Source organism: Aedes albopictus, chromosome 2 (genome assembly GCF_035046485.1).
Source record: "Aedes albopictus strain Foshan chromosome 2, AalbF5, whole genome shotgun sequence".
Classification (NCBI taxonomy): domain Eukaryota; kingdom Metazoa; phylum Arthropoda; class Insecta; order Diptera; family Culicidae; genus Aedes; species Aedes albopictus.
The window spans coordinates 390,246,874-390,271,601 of NC_085137.1; the positions used below are offsets into that span (position 1 = coordinate 390,246,874).

Sequence of the window (24,728 nt, forward strand, 5' to 3'; positions counted from 1 at the left end):
TTTTCAAAAAATTTTCGAAGACATTCTCAAAATAATCACCGAAAGCACTTCTAAAATAATTCATGGAAGAATCTCCAAAAAAAATTTCTGGAAGGCGCAGTCCATAAACTACGTAAAGTAATGTTTGTTCATCTCAGATTTTAATAGATTTTTCTTAGCTTTTCGCAGTAATTTCTTTATTGATTTTTTTTTTTAAGGAATTCCTCCAAAAATTTCTTCAGTGATTTGTCTTGGGATTCCCCCAAAGAATTAAACGGAAATGTCTCCGAGATTCTTTCAGTAATTCTTAAGATGTTTCTCCAGAGATCAGAGTTTCTGTCAGGAATTTCTCCAGGGAATTCTTAAGAAATTTCTCCAACGAAAACATCAGGAACTCTTTCAATGATTTTCAAGAATATCTTCAAGTATTTATTTTAGATGAATTTGCAACTGATCCTTCATTCGTCCTTCGGAAGGGAGGTAAAGCGAGGGTCCCGAGATGAAGTAGCATAAGGTTAAATATCTCAATAATTCAAATAAAAAAAAAAATAAAAAATTAAAAAAAACATTCCTTCAGGAGCAACTGAAAAAAAATGTTCCCAAGGATTCCTTAAGCGATTAAGACGGATTTAGATCCATCGCTTCACTAAGCATTCTTTTTTGGACTATATTGCGTTTCCATGAGTTTCAAAAACAATTCAAATGGTGGGCAGGTACTCAATTTCCCGTCAACCATCATCTGCACGCATACCGTAATTTCATGTTTCATCGAATCACTCCTCCTGAATTTGAATCATTCCACTCAGTTCCGTTCCACCATCTGTTACCCTTCCTACATACCTACCTAGTAGGCAACTAAAGCACAAGAGTCCTCCTGCCTGGTATCTTTTTTATTATTCTGCCTCGTAAGCACTATTATTTCCATTCACTACTTATGATGGCTTGCGCTAGTACTCACGAGCACGCTGCTCCCTCGCACACACACCCCTCCGATCCACCCCAGCGTACCGTACGCGGAGAACATAAGGAGAGTGTAACAACCATCAGGTTGGGCTAGGTTAGGAAAGTGCACGTCAATAGCGCCACCTACTTACACACGACGATGGATGGACGGACGACGGACGGCGAAGGCGAAGGCGTCCTACTACTGTAGCTCCACTCTCTTCTGATCAAGAATGGGTTATTTTTAGACACGAAACTCAAACAAGGCGCCCGCGTGCTATATTTAGGAGGAACACGGGGAAAATGTTCTGATTCTGCTTCTGATGGCATGACTCTTCTGTTTCGAGAGGACTCGACGTATACGGACTTATGGATACGAAGTGTGCCGGGCAGCACTTTGCGTGCGCCGCTGCCGGTGTCCCTTGCATGCACCGCACCATACACTAATGTTAACTGCCACCCGGCGCCATGGTGAAAAACCATTCATTAGGACTTTGCGAGGAATAATAAATCATCTTTAAAACCACTACTGGACATGGACGGGATACTTTGAACGAAAGCGAAGTGGAATGGAAATTCATTGTTGGCTATGTGCTATGTTTACCTAGTATTTAATGCCTAATTGCATACGGGTGAACAGTTTTATCAATCATGCTTTGTTGCAATATTGATTGTGTGTGGAATTGATTAAGGCTTAAACTAATTAATTTCATCGCAAAAAAATATAATAAAAAATGGCAGGAAACAAAACATGTTTTGATTTATTTATAACTGATATGTATAGTTCACTGGAGTAAATAAATCAAATATTCTAGCTCAATTACATCACATCATTTCATGGTATTGTATCACAACTCATTGAGAAATAGAAGTTTTTTTTTATTTTTCGACATTCAGAAAAAATGTCAAACAATTGTATAAAATTTGAATAGAAAGTATTTATCTTGAAACTAATATTTATAACATATTTCGTAATAATATTACCTGATAAAAAAGTGTATTGTCCTCATTAGACCAGTGGGCTTTTTATTACAATTTTAGTTATTTTAACATCATCTTTGATGCAAGATATTTTAGAAGTTTATAATATAATATGTTATAGAAAAATATTATAACAGCATAACATCATATGTTATCAACTCGATATAACATTCTTGTCGGCAGCAATTCAATCTATGTAACACCATCAATTATTTAATATCCTTATTATCGAGATTTTTAACCAGGGCAAAATAATCGATGATATGCATTCATCTGTGATTGAAGGTTGACTAGAAATAAATATAATCATTCTCATTGTGTACATGTTTCAATGATTGTGAATACTGTCTACATCATCCATCAAACAGTTATAAATTATCCATGAAATAAAACATGTTGTTCATGCTGCAATGCACATGTCAATAAACTTGGACATGATTGAAATCAACATTATCGAGAGAGAGAAGTATATGTAGAGCTCTAGAGCACTATCGTTTTAAGAATATAATTGCAATCCCAACTACTTTTTTCAACAATTGAACAATTGAAAAACAATCAAAATACTATTGATTTACAACTTTTCTTTTCGTTGATTTCGAAAAATTTGACCTATTTGCAATAACTTTTGTTCAAGCACTTTTTTCGGAAACTTTCCTTCCCACAACTTTAAACGACTATTTGTATGACAAAAAAGTCTTGGCATAGAAATAGTCGGTAAAAGTCGTTGGAAGGAAAGGGTTAATAAACTTAAACAAAGAATCATAAAACATGTTGTCAGTGTCTTCGAATATAATGTAACAAGTAATCCTTGAATCAAAATACTTCAAGCACCTCCCCAACCGTAACACATGATTTCCTGGCAACCCTGCCGAGCAAAAGAAGCGGTTTCTAGTGCCTCGTGTTTATTTACAATTTATCGGTAAAAAACCAAAAGATTAATCGCAAGTGATTTAAGATCTTATTCTCCAGTGTGAATTATCTTAAATAGTGTGCTTAAAAGGTAGGGTTTGTGATTTTTATGAGCAAATAAGTGCTTTAAAAGTTTTTCTATCCTGAAAGTGTAGTTTTTTTTTTGTTCATAATACATCTATACGAACAATAGCTCAGAACTGTTATACGGTCTAGAATTCATTAATACGCCATCACCTTGCATGCAAGTTATTCTGTGTGTTGGTAGAAAATACCATCATCTTATCAAGCAGTATTATTTACATGATAAGTTTCAATCATTATCAACTTCGTATCAGAACAAAATTTGTTCTATGTGCATAAATGTTTACAAATGTGTTTATTATGAAAGGTAGAAAAATCTGCCTTCTTTGTATCCTAGCTTGATAACGCAACGAAATTTCTACGCCAACCTTTATGCTTTCAGCAACAATATGAGTACTTTCGATGAGAAGCAAATGGACATTGATGGAGCAGATGATGTAATCGACAGCTGCACCGTCAAAAGTGTTCCATCATGCTCATCATCTATCCTGAATTCTTCGGTCAATGGTGATGATTTCTACGAAGACGACGACGACTTCGAGGACGGTGTTAACGTCACCATAATGTCCGCAACAACTACGGCTGACAAAACAGCGGTAGCAATCAGTGCTTCGGAATCAAGTCTACCCGGTAATCAACAGCAAATCAAGTTGAATGGAGCTGCTAGGAAGCGGTACAAGCGTATGATTGCTGATGGAGTAGACTCAAAGGAGGCGTACCGTCTCGCTCGCATTCCGTGGCAAACACCAGTTTCAGAAAAACGGTCGCGCAACTCCGATCTTAGTGGCTCTAACAGTAGTGGAGGGAATCCGCCTAAGAAACAAAATTTCTGCTCAAATTCTGATCCAAAAAATGGATCAAACAATCCACCTCAGATGAAATTTTCGGTCCAAAATCGTTTACAACTGCATTCAAATGTACGCTCTGGACGTGTAGAAACGATACAGAGCGACAACAAGCCGTCTTTCAGTTCTGTTTTACAATACGTTAGGGTAGGAATCGTTCCGAAAGACTACCCTGACGTAGAACTTTCCTCTCAACAATTATTAGCAACACGAAAAGCCATTCTTGCGAAAGTTGTGCAACAACGTAAAGAATTAATTAAATCCAAATTTGGTCAATGTTCGTTCAGGCCCGGGCATCTTATTCTCGTCTGCAAAAACCAAGAAACAGCGGATTGGCTAAAAGGCACAGCTTCTACTTTATCCATTCCTGGAGAAGTAGAACTCGTTGCCTTGGACGAGAAAATCATTCCACGGTCTGAAATTATTATCGGGTTCTTTCCTGTGAGCGCAGAAGACAGCACAGATGAGATTCTGGCGCTTCTCGAAAGCCAAAGCGATGGGTTAAACACAGATGAATGGCGCATAAAGGAGCGAAATACCATCAATGAATTACACGCTGAACTTATTTTTACGGTTGATGGAGCTTCGATGGACACAATCAAGAAGTGTGAATTCCTTCTTGATTATAAGTTCGGGACAGCTCCACTCCGTCGCAAGCTTCCTCCAAGAAATAAAGCATCAAATCAAACGACCGATGGATCGGACGAAATTGTTGGTAATTCTGGGATGATTGGCAAACCAGCAGAGCAGCCCACTGCTCCGACTGGGTCGGGAGGACTTGAGCAGACGAAGATCCCTTTGCAACACCTCAAGAACACTGGAGACATGGCATGTGATCCAAACCCTGGAATGATATGTTTACCTGGTACTAGTGGGATTGGAAATGCTAGTAATCGGCTATCTTCCAAAAAAATCCCTAAAGAACCTCGTAATAATAAATCAGGGTTAAATGGTCAAGGGTCTCCAGGATCTAAAGGCACACTCGCATTGGGATCTAAACGACATGCCAAAAGTTCTTCGGCCAATCTTAACCAAACAATCGATAATGAAAATCCTATTCACAAAAATAAATACATTGTAAAGTACATTAAAAGTTTGGGTGATCGTGGAACCAACATAGGGGGGATAAAAGCTCCCCAAGAAAGCGATACTGTAGAAAAACAAGGAAATGGAAAGAAATAAGTTCAATAAAATCAATATGATGAATAACATTAATACACGAAATACTGATAATACTATCACAAATACCACTGACGTTACTAACGCCACTGATAACAGTCGGGATAATAAACAAATTGGATTCATTCAAATAAATTTACACCATGCAAAGGGAGCAACTGCGGTACTTCACAAAAGGTTTCAAAGCAAACTGGATATTGTCCTGATTCAGGAGCCATGGACCAATAACAACAGAGTATTGGGAATACCCACAAATTCTAACAAATTAATATATGACGGTAATCAAAATAACCCTCGAACTGCTATTCTAGTTAACAGCAGAATGAGCTATTTACCAATTACGGAGTTTATCAGAAGAGATATTGTTGTAATTTTAATTGAAGTTCCTACTTCTCGAGGATTGTCGGAATTATATGTTGCATCCGCATATTTTCCTGGAGAGTTGCAAGAAATTCCTCCACCTGATGTTTTAGATTTTATTACGTATTGCAAAAAGAAAAACAAGCCGTTTATCATAGGTTGTGATGCAAATGCTCATCACACAGTATGGAACAGTACCGATATTAATAACAGAGGCGAGGATCTGTTAGAGTATATCATTAACAATAACATTGAAATTTGTAACAAAGGGTGTAAACCAACCTTTGTAAATTCCATCAGAGAAGAAGTTTTAGATTTGACTCTCTGTAATGCTAACATATCAGAAAGTATTAAAAACTGGCATGTTTCAAGTGAAATTTCTCTGTCAGACCATAGACAAATAATGTTTCAATATCAAGCAAACGAGTTAAAAGCTGATGTTTATCGTAATCCCCGCAAGACCAACTGGGATTTGTTTTATGCAAAACTTTTAAATGAGAATTATTCTTCTGAAAACAATTTCAATACTATTCAAGAGCTGGAAGAAGCTTCTATACACTTGTTAGAATCTATTCAAGAGGCATTCCATGCGAGTTGCCCAGTAACAGTACGCTCTACAAATAGAGATGTTTCTTGGTGGAACAAACGCCTGGGTACTCTCAGGAAAAGGGCAAGAAAACTTTTTAATAGAGCAAAAAGGACCATGGAGTGGGACCAGTACAAAATTGCTCTAACCGAATATAACAAAGAAATTAGAAGATCTGAGCGAAAGGACTGGAGGTATACATGTGAAAGCATTGAAAACACCCCTGTAGTTGCAAGACTGCAAAAAGTCCTTTCAAAAGATCATACGAATGGCCTAGGAACAGTTAAAAAAGAAAATGACTGCCTTACTTCTAATAGAGAAGAAACGTTAGAAGTAATGATGCAGACACATTTTCCTAGTTCTGTACGGATTATTAATAATAGAGAGAGTGATATAGGAAACAATACTGGTAGCAAAACAACCAGGATGCATCCTGACGAGAGAATACATACCAATTTTCACTCATCATTTCATAATGCAAAAAATATAGCAGAAACAGTTTTTACTCGATCCAAAGTAGATTGGGCAATCAATTCGTTCGATCCATACAAGTCTCCGGGCGTGGATGGAATAATTCCTGCATTTCTACAAAAAAGCAACGGCATTCTTACTTCATATCTTTGTAATATGTTCAAAGCAAGCTTGCTACTTGGATATATACCAAAGTCATGGCGTCAGGTGCGTGTTGTTTTTATCCCGAAGGCTAATAAAAAGGATAAGACTTCTCCTAAATCATTCAGACCAATAAGCTTAACATCTATAATACTCAAAATTATGGAGAAACTTCTCGATTTACATATAAATTCAATTTATATGCAAAAATATCCGTTGAACAATAATCAGTTTGCTTATCGAACTCGTAGATCAACTGTAACTGCGCTACACACACTGGTTTCGAAAATTGAAAAAACTTATGATACGAAAGATATTCTGCTTGCAACCTTCATTGATATTGAAGGTGCATTTGATAATGCATCCTACAGATCCATGACGAGGGAGGACAATGTTAAAACGAGGTTTTGATATATGTATCGTTAAATGGATTAGTGAAATGTTATCAAAAAGAGAAATTTCATCAGAACTCGGTAGTTCATCTATATCAATCAAGGCAGTAAAAGGTTGTCCACAAGGGGGCGTTTTATCGCCACTTCTATGGTCCCTTGTGGTGGATGAACTACTGACAAATTTAGAATCACAGGGATTTGAAGTGATAGGGTTCGCAGATAATATTGTGATCATAGTCAGAGGAAAATGCGATAGTGTGATTAAGAGCAGAATGCAAACCGCTCTTAATTACACAACTCAGTGGTGTATGTCTGAAGGGTTGGATATCAACCCTCAGAAAACAAATATTGTTGCTTTTACTAAAAGGAGAAAGTTTGAGATTTCTAATCTTCGTATGAAAGGAACTCTCATGACACTTTCATCGGAGGTTAAGTACTTGGGAATCATTTTAGATAGCAAATTAAACTGGAATTCACATTTGAATCACGTTATTTGCAAAGCAACAAATGCATTGTGGGTAAGTAAAAGAACTTTCGGTAATAAATGGGGTCTGCGACCAGCAATGATTCATTGGATTTACACTGCTATCGTAAGACCCAGAATTACATATTCTGCATTAGTATGGTGGCCAAAAACTAAGCAAAAAATTGCGATAAAAAAGTTAGAAAAACTACAAAGGCTGGCTACCGTGTCTACTACTGGTGCAATGCGTAGCACTCCTACAAAAGCACTAGATGCAATTCTAAATCTTCTTCCATTACATCAATATGTTCAACTAGAAGCAGAAAAAGCCGCATTACGGCTTAAGCGAATCAAGGTCTTCTATGATGGTGACATCAAAGGACATTTAAGTATTTTTAAAGAAATTCAAATCAATCCATTAGTTACAGTCAATGATGACTGGATGGAAACGCAGTTCAATTTTAATCGTTTATATAACGTGGAAGAGCCGGACCGTACCATTTGGAATGAAGGCGGACCGCAAATTCGTCCAGGTTCAATCGTTTTTTATACCGACGGATCGAAACAAAACGATCAAGTGGGAGCTGGAGTAATAGGCCCTGGTGATAGTTTGTCAGTCTCAATGGGTAGATGGCCAACCGTCTTCCAGGCTGAAATACAAGCAATACTAGAATGTGCCACAATTTGTTTGAAGAGGAAATACAAGCATTCAAATGTTTGCATTTTCTCTGACAGTCAAGCAGCGTTAACTGCTTTAAAATCTTACAGCTGTAATTCGAAGTTAGTATGGGAATGTATTCTCTTGCTACAGCAATTATCTGCTAACAATACCATAAATATTTACTGGGTGCCAGGGCACCAAGGGATAGATGGGAATGAAAAGGCAGACGAACTAGCAAGAATAGGATCATCAAAACCTCTTCTAGGCCCAGAGCCTTTTTGTGGCAACTCTCCATGTTCCATAAAAATGGAACTGAGGAACTGGGAAAGGGTTATGGTTCATGCAAATTGGAATAAAACCCAAGGTGCACGACAATGTAAAAAGTTCATTACTCCAAATGTATCAATTACAAACAAGCTTCTTTCACTGTCCAAAAAAGACCTGTGCACATATACAGGACTAATAACAGGACACTGTCTTACCAATTATCACAAGAAAATAATGAGAAAAGTTGAAGATGATACTTGTCGATTTTGCGATGAAGAATCTGAAACCTCTGCACATTTATTATGTGACTGTGTTACACTCTTTACTACAAGAGTAAGATATTTCGATAAGGGATTCCTACAGCCCTCTGAAATATGGTACTTACAGCCTTGTAAAGTAATTAATTTTATACGACACATTCTTCCCTGCGGGGAAACATCCGACGATCATGCGCTGAGGGTCTCTGCTCATAGTGACCTATCGCCTTGATATGTGGTTACATAGATTAAAGCGGGTGGTGTATCACAAAAGATCAGAAAATTGGTCGCAGTGATAAGTTACCCTACAGGAAAAAAAAAAAAAAACCGTAACACATGACAGTGCACGCAACTCAATCTCCTCACGCAAGGAGAATTAAATAAAGTGAAGAACTGGTAAAACCTACAGTATAACCGTATGGTCAGCAATGAAAACTAAAAGTTTCAATTATTTCCCAGCAACAGCATTCCTTCTAGCAGTTCGGATTCTAAGATTCCGATTATATTAAAAAAAAACCCTAATTAATCAACCTAACGGTAATGGCGCCTTTCTCGTACCTTCGAAAACCCATTTCAACTAAACTCAAGTGACGTGTTGATGAATATCGCACTTTCATACGTTTAACAGAAATCCATTTCATGGCACCAGAAATCACATCGTTTATCGCCATATCGCCATTTTGGATTCAAGTCCGCCATCTTGTATGTTTTGGTTGCCATTTTTGGACTCCAGACTTCTTCCTCATACCAGATATACCCATATTGCATGGTTTTAGTGCCTAATACTCCATTAAAAAGCCGCCATCTAGAATTTGGAGCCGCCATCTTGAATTTTAGACCACCATCTTGGATATTCTGGTCGTCATTTTTGGACTCCGGACATCTTCCCCGTACCAAATATACCCAACCCATATTACATGGTTTTAGAACCTGAAACTTCATTAAACAGCCGCCATTTTCAATTTGGAGCCGCCATCTTGGATTGTAGGCCGCCATCTTGAATTTTGGACCACCATCTTGGATATTCTGGTCGCCATTTTTGGACTCCGGACATCTTCCTCATACCAAATACTAGGATATTGCCTAGGATGGCCTAAAACTCCATTAAACAACCACAATGTTGAATTTGGAGCCACCATCTTGGATTTTAGGCCGCCATCTTGGATATTCTGGTCGTCATTTTTGGACTCCGGACATCTTCCCCATACCAAATATACTTGGATAATGCATGGTTTTAGAGCCTAAAACTGCATTAAACAGTCGCCATCTTGAATTTGGAGCCGCCATCTTGGATTTTAGACCGGCATCTTGGATATTCACATCTTCTCCAAATCAAATATACCCATATTGCATGGTTTTAGGACCAAAAACTCCATTAAACAGCCGCCATCTTGAATTTGGAGCCGCCATATTGGATTTTAGGCCGCCATCTTGGATATTTTGGTCGCCATTCTTGGACACCGGACATCTTCCCCATACCAAATATACCCATATTACGTGGTTTTAGAGCCTAAAACTCGATTAACCCTCGAACAGTCGCGTCTTTGACTACCTGCAACGATGCCACGCTCACGCTGTGTACCAAAAGCGTGCATTTTTCAAGGTGCGACCCGCTTTCGGGTTAAACAGCCGCGTTCTTGAATTTGGAGCCGCCATTTTGAATATAAGGCTGTCATCTTGAATTTTGGGCCGACATCGTGGAATTTCTGGTCTCCAGTGTTGATTTCTACACAAAATTCCTCAACCATGCTAAAGGTTACAAAAATCGTTGCAGTTTGATGTGTCGCATAATGGGGTTAGGTTCAGTTTTATATACGTCCAGTTCTACCGGTGCTAGTCCGGATCACTGAAATGGCCATAACTCCGGAACTGCCGTAATTCTGCAAAGTGACGTAAGCGCCATTCAAAATGTCGATATTTTGTGGTATATTATATGTAATGTCTGGTGTAAAAATAACACTGTGGTATGCCTGTTGTATTAGAACGCAAGATCTAGTCGTAATCTATCGTCTATGGAAAGAAACTTAGAGGACAAGCAAGAGTTTTATGCATAATAATCAAAAATGGGCCAAAACTATCAATGTCGCTTACGTCACTTTGCAGAATTTGGGCAGGGAACGCCTCGACCGATTCGGACCATTTTTAATAGCAACCAATGCGGGTAAATTCCGGTTCGATTCGAGCTATAATCCAAAATCGGCCAATGGGAACTGCCTAGCAATTGAGGGACCTTTTTTGTACACAGACATACATGCACACACATATATACTAGGGGGCTGTCCATAAACCACGTGGTCATTTTTATGGGACTTTTAAAACCGAACCCCCCACCACCCCCCACCCCCCCGGTTGGTCATTTGTCCATACAAAATTTTTTATTTGTCCATACAAAATGGTCATTGGCCGAACGTCCTGTAGATTCAGGTTTCTGAAGTCAGTGTTTTCCGAGTACTCGGAAACGCAGTTGCGCAAAAACTGGACAGTTACATATTAAATGATACGAAGTTCCATAATCGGATTCACAGCTATCACAGGCAAATGAATCAGCTTGCTGAATATTCGCCATGTGATAGCTGAGTCGGCAGTGGCCAGTCACTGCTTTGACCAGCATGCTGCAATTCTGCATTGACGGATTTGTTAGATACTTTGCAACCCCTAGAGATGGCTCAGTACAATACACTTTTGTTTGACGACATGACTCCAAACTATTCCAGTATTGTTTGTTCTGAGTGGTAGCCCAGGTGTCAATCTGAAGCTTTACCCAACACTTGGATACCGGAATAGCTGGCTCAGGGCCAATGAAGTCATGTGATGCTCCAGTTCGAGCTAACTCATCAGCCAATTCATTTCCAGCGATGGAAGAATGGCCAGGTACCCATACAAGGTGAACAGCGTTTGCTGAATTCAGCTCCTCGATTTGAGTTCGACAAGCGATAACTATCTTCGACCTGGAGTTGGCCGAAGCAAGTGCTTTAATAGCAGCCTGGCTATCTGAACAGAAGTATATTACTTTGCCCATTACGTGTTGCTGAAGTGCTGATTGCACTCCGCACATAAGAGCAAAGATTTCGGCCTGAAAAACGGTGCAGTGTCTACCAAGTGAGTAAGACTGATGCAGCCTTAGCTCACGAGAATAAACACCAGCACCTGCTCGACCTTCGAGAAGGGAGCCATCAGTGTAACATACAATGCCGTCTGAAATACTTCTTTCCAGATAACCAGATGTCCACTCTTCCCGGGAAGGGAATTTCGTGGAAAATGTTCTATATGGAAAATTACAAGCAATTGTAAGATCACTTGGAGCAAGGACAACTTTGTCCCAATTCACCAAAAGTGGAAACAACGAGGTGTGTGTTGAACTGCGGTTCACAGGAGTTTCCTCTAGTAAACCGAGTACCCATAGGCGGTAAATGCAAGAAAGTGCTTCTTGTTTGAGATGAATGTGTAGTGGGGCAACGACAAAGAGAACTTCGAGCGCTGCCGTTGGAGTTGAAGAGAACGCTCCAGACATCGCCATCGCCATGGCACATCCTTTGGAGATGGCCTAACTTTGATTGGACCGTTCTCACTTCGCCCTTTCGCCACCACACAAGGCATCCATAGGCCAATATTGGACGAACAACAGTTGTGTAAATCCATTTGATATACTTGGGTTTAACCCCCAAGTTGTACCAAAGGTTCGCCGGCATTGCCCGAAGGCCATACAAGCTTTCTTGATTCTGAACTCAACATGAGGTATCCAGGAAAGCTTGGAATCAAGAATGACTCCAACGTACTTTACCTGTTCAGTCACATTGGTTTCAGAATCAAACAGACGTAAAGGTCGAACACCATTACGGTTTCGCTTTTCCGTGAAAAGAACAATAGATGTTTTACTCGGATTTACCGAAAGGCCATATTGGCGACACCAACCCTCAACTACCTGAAGAGCGTGTTGCATCAGGTCGAAAAGGGTGCTGATACACATACCGACTAACAATGTTAGGTAGTCGTCGGCAAAACCATAAGTAGGAAAACCGCTATTATTGAGTTGCCTCAATAGCGTATCTGCTACGAGATTCCACAAAAGTGGTGATAAGACTCCCCCTTGAGGGCATCCACAAACACTCAATTTCCTAATCGCCGCTTGACGCAATGTCGCGAAGAGATGTCGGTTTTTGAGCATTTGGTGAATTCAATTGGAAATCATTGGAGATACAGTGTCGGACAAAACAATAAGACCAGCGGTCCTATTTCATACAAAATGGCCAAGTTTGACGATATGGTACTCGGTTTCTAGTAAACCGATTTGGCTGAAATTTTGACAGCCGACTTGGAATTATGGGAATTTTGATTTGTATTAAATTGATTGAGTTCTGTTCACTACTTCCAAAGTTGTAGATATACGGTGCGACAAAATTCTAAAACCAGATTTTCATGATGGTTATTTGTGGTCAATTCAATAAAAATGTCCCCAAATTTAAATGGCATCCTTAATTTTAGTACTTGTTTATCATTCATCAAGTATCAAATACTATCATATATCCTTTGATCATGGCAATCTGAAAGTGGTCCTATTATTTTGTCGTTTCGTATATCTGTAACTTTTGATGTAGTGAACAGAACTGAATCAATTAAATACAAATCGAAATTCACGGAACTCCAAGGGGACTGCCAAAATTTCAGCCAAATCGGTTCACTAGAAACCGAGCATCACATCGTCAAACTTGGCCATTTTGTATGAAAAATGGCTGGTGGTCTTATTGTTTTGTCCGACACTGTATATCATGACCCCGTGCGGCTTCCAATATGGCATCGAAAGGAACGTTGTGAAAGGCACCCTCGATATCTAAGAAAACACCCAAGCAGGATTGCTTTTCAGCGAATGCCTTCTCGATATCGTAAACAACTTTGTGTAAAAGAGTCACAGTGGACTTTCCAGATTGGTAAGCATGTTGGTCCACATGAAGAGGCACATTGGCCAGATGAACATCATGGATGTGATGATCGACAATGCGTTCTAAGCATTTCAGAAGAAAAGAGGTCAACCTGATAGGTCTGAAGCTCTTTGCTTCTTCATACGACGCACGACCCACTTTCGGAATAAACTTTACAGTAATATCCCGCCAGGATTTGGGAATATACCCTGTAGCAAAACTGCAAACAAGTAGTTGTTTCAAAACATGTTTGAAATGATCAAATCCCTTCTGAAGCTAAATAGGATAAATACCATCTGCCCAGGAGATTTGAAAGGAGCAAAACTATTAAGTGCCCATTCAATCGATTCTAAAGTTATGATACTCCAAGCCGAGGCTAAAGAGTCATAACTACAAGAAAAGACATCAGGTTCATCCGAAGATGTAATATCCACACATCCGGGGAAGTGTGTACTGAATAAACATTTCAAAACTTCCTCATCAGAGGAAGTGAAATCGCCATTCGGTAAACGAAGTTCGTTCACTTGAAAATCCTTAGATTTTGCAAGGATTTTGTTCAACCGACTGGCTTCACTCAGACTGGAAACATTTGTACAAAGGTTTTTCCAGCCGGATCGTTCAGCAGACCGGAAAGCTTTCTGGTAGGCCTTGCGAGCCGACCTGGAAGCCTCCGATCCAGCAGAACGTCGTCTGTTCCAACTCTTTCTACATTGTTTCCTGAGCTTCGCCAGATCAGAGTTCCACTAAGGGGTTCCTCTTGTGGTCTTCACAGACCGCAGAGGGCAAGCTTCTTCAAAAGCTTCCATGATGAAGGCCGTTGTAGTATCAACGGCATCATCTAAATCACTTGGAGTGTCAATGGATGGTGAGTATCCATGAAATTTGGCAGCAACCAAATCGGCAAAAAGATCCCAGTTGGTTGACCGGGGATTCCTGAAACGCAATGTTTGCGAAGTAACATTTACATGTTCAAACAAGATGTAGCGATGGTCAGATAAAGACTATTCATCTGACACATGCCAATTGGTCAGCTCGTGACTAATTCTGCTAGAGCAAAGCGTAATGTCTAACACTTCCTCTCTAGCAGATACCATGAAGGTTGGGCGGTTGCCTATGTTAAGTAATCCAAGATCTATACTACTTAAGTATTCCATCAAACGGGAGCCTCTCAAATTTATGTCTGAGCTGCCCCATATTATATGGTGAGCATTAGCATCACTGTCAACAATTAGCGGAAGGCCTTTTGAAGTGCAGTATGCAATGACTTGCTTGAAAGCATCCGTAGGGGATGGTTCATAATGCGCTAAATAAACCGAACAATAAACGTATTTCCTGTTGAGGTTTCCAACAGATACATCGATTGTGATAGCACATACATCTCTAGTAGTTAGTTCAGAGATGAGTGTAGCAACGATTGCGTTGTTGACAAGCACACATGCTCGAGGCATGACACGTGAGTTTGCCATTTCATTTTTGCTGAATGTAGCAAACACCGGATTCACAAGGTTTCCTAGATAGAAATTCCCCTTACGAAAGTAAGGTTCTTGGACTAACGCCACATGGGCTGTACCATTTTGCATAAGTCTACAAAAATTGATCGTTACTATTGGCGCATTTGCCCAAAAGTACACGCGGCAAATCCCTGAGGAAAGGAACAGCCGCGTTTTTTGCTCCCCTTTTACTCCATTCTTATGGGAGATAACATTGCGGCGTTTCCTCAAGTGCGGCTGTTCCTTTCCAAAAGGATTTGCCGCGTGGAATTTCGTGCAAATGCGCGTTTGGAACATTACAAAGGCCGCGCGGTGTATCACATTCAGCAAACCAGTCAATACTCTTTTGTGCTGAAGATTGATCTGAGCTATCCTAACCGTAGCCACTACCTAAACTAGGCAAGATTAAACTCTTAACAATCACAGCACAAAAAAGAACAGCAACAATAAAGCCAGATCGGTATCGATTTGAGTGCGCCAAAGGCGAGGATGCACAGAATACACTGTGTAGTTTTACACAGTGTATTCTGTGCATCCTCGCTTTTGACGCGGATAATGCGAAACCATATAAATAGGTGAAAATTTAAACTAATAAATAATATCTTCATAATCCCGCCCTTATTCAGCCTCAAGTATGAGATTGAAGAAGGGCAGCTGATTGTCTCGGAGAAACACAAGGTCCACCGCACTATTGCTCCGGTTAGCGCAGTAAGGGCAAAATACTGTGGAGGGTGCCCTGGTACTCCACAGGCTCCGTTAGCGATAAGGTTTTTATAAGACCCCCTTAACCATTCATTCCTAGGCACGGTAAGCGTAAAGCCGCATAACAGCTTGAATTAGGGGTCACCTGATTACTGGACTCCTACCACTGGAACAGGCGGTCCGTAGTGCTATTCTTAGCCAGTTGAACCAACTGCTACCGACACTACACAGCTATCTAGGCTGATCGGGAAAATAAGTTAATATTGGTGATCAACTTCATACGGGCCCGAAAAGCCGGTGAAACTGTAACTTTTTATAGAGTGCATCAAAATATCTAAAACTTTGACTGTTTGTCAACCATTGGTACAAATTTGAGCTCAATTGGTTAATCTTTCGCGAAGTAATGACCGTTCTGGTAAAACACTTTTTTTAGAATACTATTTTTTGAACTGTCATATCTCGAAGACCAGTGAACCGAATTGAATGAAATTTTGAGCGATTATACACAATATAATAAAGCTTGAAAATTCTTCAAAACATAGGTAATTTCCGAAAGATAACCAGTTTTTGGGTACTTTTTACCCACAAATTGTAAGGAAAAATAACCCCCGATCAGTGATCCAAAATGTACTGTCAAAAACTGTAGTTTGCATGATAATCGTGTGTGTATGATCTTGACTGTCATGCAACAAAAACATTCACGTATGACCAGATGAAATATTCATGGGTGACTTTGACATTTTTTTAATCACGGCAAAAAATGTAGTGGATTTTCAAATTGAGTGAACTAATGAAACACCAGTGGTTCCGAAAACTGAGAATGGGACATGCGTATAACTTAGGAACCGGATGTGTGAAGAAGCGGAGACAAAAATTTTCGGATTGTGCGTTCCGAGGGTCATAACCACCAATGGAGCAGGGGAACAAAAGTCAGTGGCTCCTGACTGAATAGTTACGGCCCACGTCTAACAAATCAAAAAGTCTCATGCCATGCGGATATTTTCAGACCTGGCTAATTGAGTTGATGTTGAAATCCGATATCCTAGGCCATTTTGAAATTAAATATGGCGCTTGGGTATCGGGGACAATATAGGGACACTACTGAGGGTTTCCCCTATCCTCAAAAACGCCTCTGTGACGACTTTGAAATCAAATCCGCTGAAAATGCTCTGAAGCTGTTTGGAATGCCTCCAAAATCCCCCTAAATCCCCCAGAAACCCCATGTAACGCACCTCAGACCCTCCGAAACCCCAGAAAACGCCATGTAACGCCTCCGTAACGTTTCTGAAATCCGCCGAAAATGCTCTGAAGCATTTTGGAATGCCTCCAAAATCCCCCTAAAACCCCCAGAAACCCCATGTAACGCACCTCAGACCCTCCGAAACCCCAGAAAACGCCATGTAACGCCTGCGTAACGTTTCTGATACCCGCAGAAAATGCTCTGAAGCTTCTTGGAATGCCTCTGAAATTCCCCTTAAACCCCCCCAGCCCCAAATAACGCCCTTGACACCCTCTAGCACGAGTTATCTGCATTTTTCTTTTGCAGTTTTCGGAACCACTGGAACTCCAGCTCTACATTTCAAAACTGTCATTTCGTACTCCCATCATCTTGATTTGTGTTACAATCATGGTGCCAAATGTTACATTCATGGTAGACGACATTTATACATCGACGGCAGCATGAATGTAGTGTGTGACGGTAGTATGCAACATTAGTCATGACGGTAAAGGCGTTGCGACGATAATGAAAAAAATGTACTATACGGTTCACTGCCCCCGATAGAACATTTCGCTCTTAGCCTCAATTGAAAGAAGGGACTGTTAGCTTTCAATTGGTGGGTTATTTAGAGATACTGATATTTTTCAAATAATATTCTTCTACTAGAGACACCGTGTCCCGATAAACGTCGTACTGCCTGCCTACTTTATTTTTTTAGCATGCAGTTCTGGAGAGTAATGAACCGCAAAATGGAATTTTAAATTTTTCTGTTTTGTTGCTTTCTCGGTCGATTTTCACATTTTTTTCGCACGAACACATCGGAGCCCTGCACGAATGCAACAGTGAAGGCATTATGTAGATCCGTTGACCCGTTCTCAAACCAAATCGTGACATACAAACACCATTCCATTTTTATTTATGTAGACATGATGAATATGATGAAAAAAATACTAATACAGTGTAACATCCTACAGGTCCATGGAACATAGTTCTGCAGAGAAGTTATTTTCAAAGATGATCTAGTGCATCCAAGAACTTCCACGAGTAAAGGCCTCGAGATCTATGTATAAGCAAAATCAATGGGTAATTGTTACATTACTGATGCCGTGTAACATCCTATAGGTCTATGAAGCATTGTTCTGTAGAAAACTACTACATATCCAAAAAAAAAATCAAGACCATCCAAGAACTTCCGCAAGTAAAAGCCTTAAGGTCTACAACCCAGATAACCACATATCGCATAAGAATGTGCAGGTGAAATCGCTTTTACTTTCTTTGGAAATCACAATCGCTAAAAATGCAAAATGTTTCTGCAAAAGTTACAAATTCAATTGCATATCAATAATAATTGCGATTTGCTAACGACAATCTTCGTTAAAAATGGAAAACGCTATAAAAAACGTGATTTGAACTCACTATAAGTGTTATGAAATGAAACATCATATATTAGGTAAAAGAGTATCAATCGAAATCGCAATGACTTGGTGAAAATTGTCGACCAAACGTCGTATCGTGGCGATCAGCACTATTGGAATAAGCACAAAGCAAATGCCACTGCTTATGAAGTGCACTTTGTCCGAAATTCTTCCAACTTTTATGAATGCACAATTATTCTGCAAACTCAAAGACTAATTGCTTAATTGTCAGCACATTCTGGTAGGAGATATTTACACACATAACAGATTCACATTACACACCCCTGTCATCCGGAACTTGCCGTCACCATCGCACCATCAAGAGTGTATTTTCAATGCATAGGACGTACTTACATTTTGTAATCTTCGCTGAAATACTATCTTTTCCACCAACTATCTTCTGCATTTATTTCAAGGTGAAAAAGAGAGAGAGTGGGGTAAATCGGGCCCGATACATTGATTTCCAGCATCGTGTGGCGAACGACACCCTCCTCATCTGAAGCTATAGAGATTTTTACGGTTTGTGTCAAAAATTCATTCGAATCCATCCACTCTGTGGAGAGATATTGAATTTATTCGCGTTTTACACCTATTTTTTCCCATTGTGCAATGGCTTCAGGAATTGATAGTCTATTTTGAATAAATCGTATATTTTATTGAAAAAGAGCCCTTTCATAAAAGTTCCGTTTATTAAATTTAACTCTAGCATATCAAATTGAAGTTATACAGTGATTTTTTTTGCCTAATATTGTATATATTATTCATACCAAGCATGAATGTTTGACAATGCATCTTAATGCATTACGAAACACAATAGGGGGATTCACTTAACAGCTTAACACTTAAACACTTAAACTGATTAAACTGAATAAATGTCGCGACCACCAAGGCAAGCTTTGATTATTTCATTCGCAAAATCATAAAACATTTCAAATAAACAGAAAATCATGGCTCATGGCGTTCATGATAATAATTAATCAGCAGTTTACGCTGTTAAATGAATCCCCCTAACTGTTTATGAAATTCAATTTTCATGAATTCCATACCATTCAATAGCTAAATAATATCAGATTACGTTAGCAGAAACTGATTCAATTAAAAATGTTTGTTTGAACATTTCACGAGGTCGGTCCAGCCGATCAATGTTACTCCGCTGATCAATGATACTCCCTTTTACGGTACGCTTTAAAAGATACTAAAATCATTTTAAGAGATGTAAAACAGTCCTAAATATCAGCCAAACATATAAAAGCTTTGGTTGATTGAAAAAAAAAAACTACAGAAAAGCTCAAACTATACTCCGTTAAGCAAAACGGCAAGTTCGATCGTTTCAGTCTAGTAATTATTTCCAAAGATTTGTGTCAAGTTTTTTTTATCTATTTATTCATTGATCTAAAATTGATTGATTTTATACGATTTCATACTAGTATGTATGTACTCAAATATTCGGAAAACATTCGCAATCTACCAATAATTCAAAACTTCCAGCAATTTTTATTTTTGAGCATCTGCTACCACTGCTCATGCTCATATGCTCAATTGTATCCGCATAGCATTCAATCGCACACTTTACGGAAATACTGATTAGCAGTTGCATGACCGACCCCCACGAGATTTGCACCTTTTCAAATGGGACCCTCGGCTGGCTGGTGTAGAAGCCCCACACCGACAGGCAGAAGGTACGCAGTGTACCCGTAGCGGGGAAGTTCAATAAATTGATTGACAGATTACCACCGCACCGATGATGCTCTCTGAAGGGTGATGCACTTGTTTGAATCACCACATGTTGGCAACCTCACACGTACAGTCCCCACATGGCGACGATGGCGAACGCACGTCAAAGTACCAGCGGGTGTCACCGACCTGTGAATCCATCCGTGAGTCCCTTCTGGCCGCCTACGGCTTGCTAGGGGATGATCGGGAGAAAAAGGTCAAACGCTCTTCATGAGTCACTCACCTGCAAGAGAACAGAAGCAGAAAAGAAAAATACGTCAGTCAGTGCCAAATGGTCTGGTGGTGTGCTGCGATATTGCACGATCGGAAAAGACGCAGGAAAATTGAAAAATGCGAAACGACGATGAATCGAGCATCCTTGAAAGTTTCCATCCCGTCTGGCTGCAGCACCCACACATATCCACCATTGCTGGTACTGCTGCCGGAATCGGGAAAGACGATGAATCTGCGAAAGAGCTAATTGATTTATGAAATGCACGTCCCGCGAACCTGAGGGATTCGCGCTGAAAATGGAATCATTTTATTTTTTTCGATTTGATTTGGCGCACATGGGATTGCTTTCACGGAACGCGGCACGACCGACGACGGTGGGAAAAATGGGAAAATTTAATTACGTGATTCCGGGCAACCCGGGAGCTGGCTGCTGCTGCCCTAGGTTAGTGATGGAGTTCCTACCCCAGTACGGCGATACGCCCTTGACATTTGCGAGACGAGAGAAATATAGCGCCGTCGCTGCTACCGACCGCCGCCGCCATTGGTAAAGTACTTTTGCGAGTGATTTATTTGCGTCATAATAAAATGATTTACGATATGAACTATATTTAGAACTCATGTGGGAAATTGAGTGCCGAGTTGACGTTTATTTGAGAATGGAAACGATTCGCAAGTCTGGTGTGCTGATGAAATGTGCACAACGGTGGATTAAGGTTGGTCGCATGAGACCAGTTACTCATTTTCCATTAATTTGCAACTTTGTACTTTGTGGTACTGAGCTTCTGGTGGGAAACATTTCAGTTTTTATAATGGGTATCCAGATCATATCTTGTCATGTATGAGTTTGTTGGAAGTTAACAAGCCGACTTTATCAACGGTCGATCGACTACAAATCAGGGAGTAACCATGTATTTTAAGGAGTTTATATACACATGGAGGCGCATGGTTAATGGTATTTAACTCCTGAGATAGAGGAGACAGCTGGCTTCGATTGCGTGCTACTTAATGTCAAGGAGGACCTGTCACAAACTGTCACCGCGAACCGAACTGAAAATCGCACATTGATGGTGTAAGGTGGTCAAATTTCCAAAATTTCTTTTTAAAATATGGTTCCGTTCTTTGTTAGGGTAATTCGCCAATTGTTGAACGGTTAGTACTGGCATTTTGGTTTTCGTTCGTTTTTCCGTGCATAATTCCATTTTGGTTGAAAAATATCCAGTGAACGTCTAGATCTACTCATCCCTTATACTGCCCATTGAATTTATATTCCCTTAAATTCCATTTTCTAAGAGAAAATAGAACATTTGTATGGGAAGTCTGTAACCCAAATGTTGAACGCTTCCTTAAGCTAGCTCATCCTAATGTTGGACGGTTCTCGCCAATTGTTGAACGGTTGAAGCTTTGTTCGTAATTGACGTAATTGATGACGTATAACCCGACATCAACCTATCATCCACCTGTTTTTATTTTGGCCACCAAACCCAACATAGACCCAACAGTTATCCGATGTGAGTCCAACAGTGGTCCAACATTTGATAAAATTTGACCCGACTTTGACCCGACATCCGATATTTTTTCACTCTGGCGGATTTTTTTTCCGGGTTTTTCGTGTTTTGTGCCCAGCTAGTCTGAGCTAGTGACAATTCATTTAAATGACAAGGAATCACTCATTTGAAGAGAGCTCTAGTGGACTGAAATCGATTTAAACATGACTATTGACTAGATGCAAAAATGGCTGAAAAGATTTGATTAGAAGCGAAAACGACATAAGAAAAGTATGTCTTTAAAAGCCCCTGAAACACTTCTGAAAACCCATGGGACCCACTCAACCCCCAAGAACACTCCTGGAACTACCCTGAAATCCCTTGATAACACGTGGGTTGCTCCTGAACCTCCTGGAACGCCTTGAAATACTCCTGGGACCCCTTTAACACTCTGAATTCTTTTTGAACAACTCTGGAATGCCCTTGAAACCCATTGAAAACCACTGGAATCTTTCTGAAGCCCACTGGAACACCCCTAGAACATCCCTGGAACGCCCTTGAAACCCCATGAAATGCACGGTTAGGTAAAGTGAAAAAAAATTCTAGCGGTAATGTTAACACCGTTGGTTATGCCAGTGTTCAACAATTGGATCATGGATGCATAATGATAGTGTGATTAGAAAAATATTTTTTTTTTCAAATTAAATTACAATGAAAATGTGATTTTAAACAATGTTAAACTGTTAAGGACATCCTTCCAGTTCTTGTAACTATGGTGTGCCTTTGATATTTGTGGTTGATTTGCCCGCAAAGCTTATTTCGTAACAGCAATTTCTTAACATTAATCTTAATAATTGTGTAGTTTTCGTGTCATCAGCGGTACTAAATTTTTAATCAATTTTTTTGGCATAAAATATGTATAATTTTGTAAATTAATTAGAGCAATATCGTGACCCACATGTATATGGATCTACATCATACGTTTACGTTGGATGAAAATTACTTAAGTAAGATTTATAATAAAACTAGCTGTCCCGGCAGACGTCGTACTGCCTGCCTACTGTGTTTTTTGACATGCAGCTCCATATGGACGTCCCCGGCGAAGTCATCTGTATGGGGGCCCCCTGTTCCAGAGACCGGAGAGGTCCCGCACCAAGCTAAGAACCTTCCCCGGCCCCAAAAATACTCACATACAAAATTCCACACCGATCGGTCCAGTAGTTTTCGAATCCATAACGGTCAGACAGACAGACAGACAGACAGACAGACAGACAGACAGACAGACAGACAGACAGAAATTCATTTTTATATATATAGATATTCAGAAACCGTTCAACATTTGGGTAGTGTTCAACAATTAGCGAATTACCCTATTAAAAAAGATAAAATAATGATGGTCAGTTTTCCTACACCAGCGCAACGAATCCATTAGTTCATGGATTGTAGCAGCGAATTCAATATGAAAATCATTTTTGACCAATATTGTATTTTCAAACCATTGTGCGGCGCCCAAAGTTGTGCAAAGAAGTAAGAAGAAGAAATGTAAACATCGTGGCTGTCAGTGAGCTGTCTCCTCTCTCTCAGTTTAACTCTACTAGAAGATTCTGACAAAATTATAACAAATCATGATATATATATTTCATTGTGATATAATCAAGTTGATATGTTAAACTTGATTATATCACAATGAAATGTAAATATGATGATTTATTATAATTATGCTATAATTTTGTCAGAATCTTCTAGTAGAGAGTTGGTGTTTATGAAATTTAGTATCTCAATTATATCACATGATGTTGAAAAATTTTCATTTAATGTTGTTCAATAACGCATTGTAAAATAATTGAGTTTTGATTAGTCGACTTTCATAAAATAATGTTACACAATTATTTATACATAAATATGTATGACAGAAACATCTAGTTTATAACACAAAGGTATAGAAAAATATTATAACACCTTAATGCTGCCCAGAATTCAGATATTTATTTCTTCCCGAAAAAAATTTCTTCAACAATTTCTTCCAGTAATTGTTTCGGATATGAGGGTATATGTACCATGCCTTGGCCTAATTTGCAACAATTTCGACCATAACTCATGAATTAAAGCCAATAGAAATAATATGTTGACCGTATTACACACTCTAGGTAATGCATGTTTCACCAATTGGAAGTAAACTAACGTAAATATTCAAGAATTTACTTAATTAAGTTGAAAAGATTCGATGCGATGGTATGCAACGTTGGTCTATGGCAGTGGTGCTCATCCTGCGGCCCGCGGGCCGCATGCGGCCCTTCAAGCCTTGAGATGCGGCCCGCGGAGTACTTAGAGACGAATCAAAATTTTTGAACGATTATTTGAAATATCTCGTTGATTTGATTGATTTGTCTTTATTATGGAGACTTTCAGCCCTTGGCTGTTTCGTCTCTTGGAAATATATCGTTAAATTTCTTAATAAATCAAACGCAAGAAGTTTAGATAATCAACTTTCACAGTGTTGAACACAAATTAGAATGATAAATAAACAAAAATAACAATCCGTTCTGGTAAGATTCAAACTCACGACTCTGAAATATTCCGGCGTTTCAGCTAAGCCACAAAACCAGTCATGGAAAAAAAGTTTTGGTGCCATTCTAGCAGAAAATATTTAAACAACTTTTGAAGAAATTTCTGGAGGAACAAAAAGGAATTTTTTTGTAGTAACTACAAACAAGATTCCAGGATCAACTGCAAAAAAAAGATGTCTAGAGCGCCTGAGAAAAATTTGATCATTAATTTTGAAGCAATTCAGGCAGCAACTTTAGAAGATAATTTTGAAGAAACTTTCGGAGATAACTGTGAAGAATCTCAAGGAGAAAAAATCTGGAGCAGCTTTAGGATAAATTACGGCAGCAGCCTTAAATAAAAACTTGAAGGAATTCTAGGGGCATTCCTGGAGGAACTTTGGGAAATATTTATTAAAAATTCTGGGTTTTGTAGAAGTTCATAGAAAACGTCAGAAGAGTTTTTTGAAGAAATATAATGAAACCCTTCGAGAG

At 39.4% G+C, this 24,728-nt stretch overlaps 2 protein-coding genes across 4 annotated transcripts in view; one reads left to right on the top strand and one right to left on the bottom strand.

Annotated features, from left to right (window-relative positions):
• The window catches only part of LOC109404556 (cGMP-inhibited 3',5'-cyclic phosphodiesterase 3B), a 916,127-nt gene that overhangs the window by 668,944 nt on the left and 222,455 nt on the right, over positions 1-24,728 (bottom strand). The window lies entirely within an intron of this gene.
• The window catches only part of LOC134288875 (uncharacterized), a 42,720-nt gene continuing 20,752 nt past the window's right edge, over positions 2,761-24,728 (top strand). The window contains exons 1-2 of the mRNA XM_062854796.1: positions 2,761-2,902; positions 3,278-4,668. Coding sequence (XP_062710780.1) covers positions 3,285-4,668 — 1,384 coding nt within the window. The 5' untranslated portion in view covers positions 2,761-2,902; positions 3,278-3,284. The remainder of the gene's footprint in view (positions 2,903-3,277; positions 4,669-24,728) is intronic.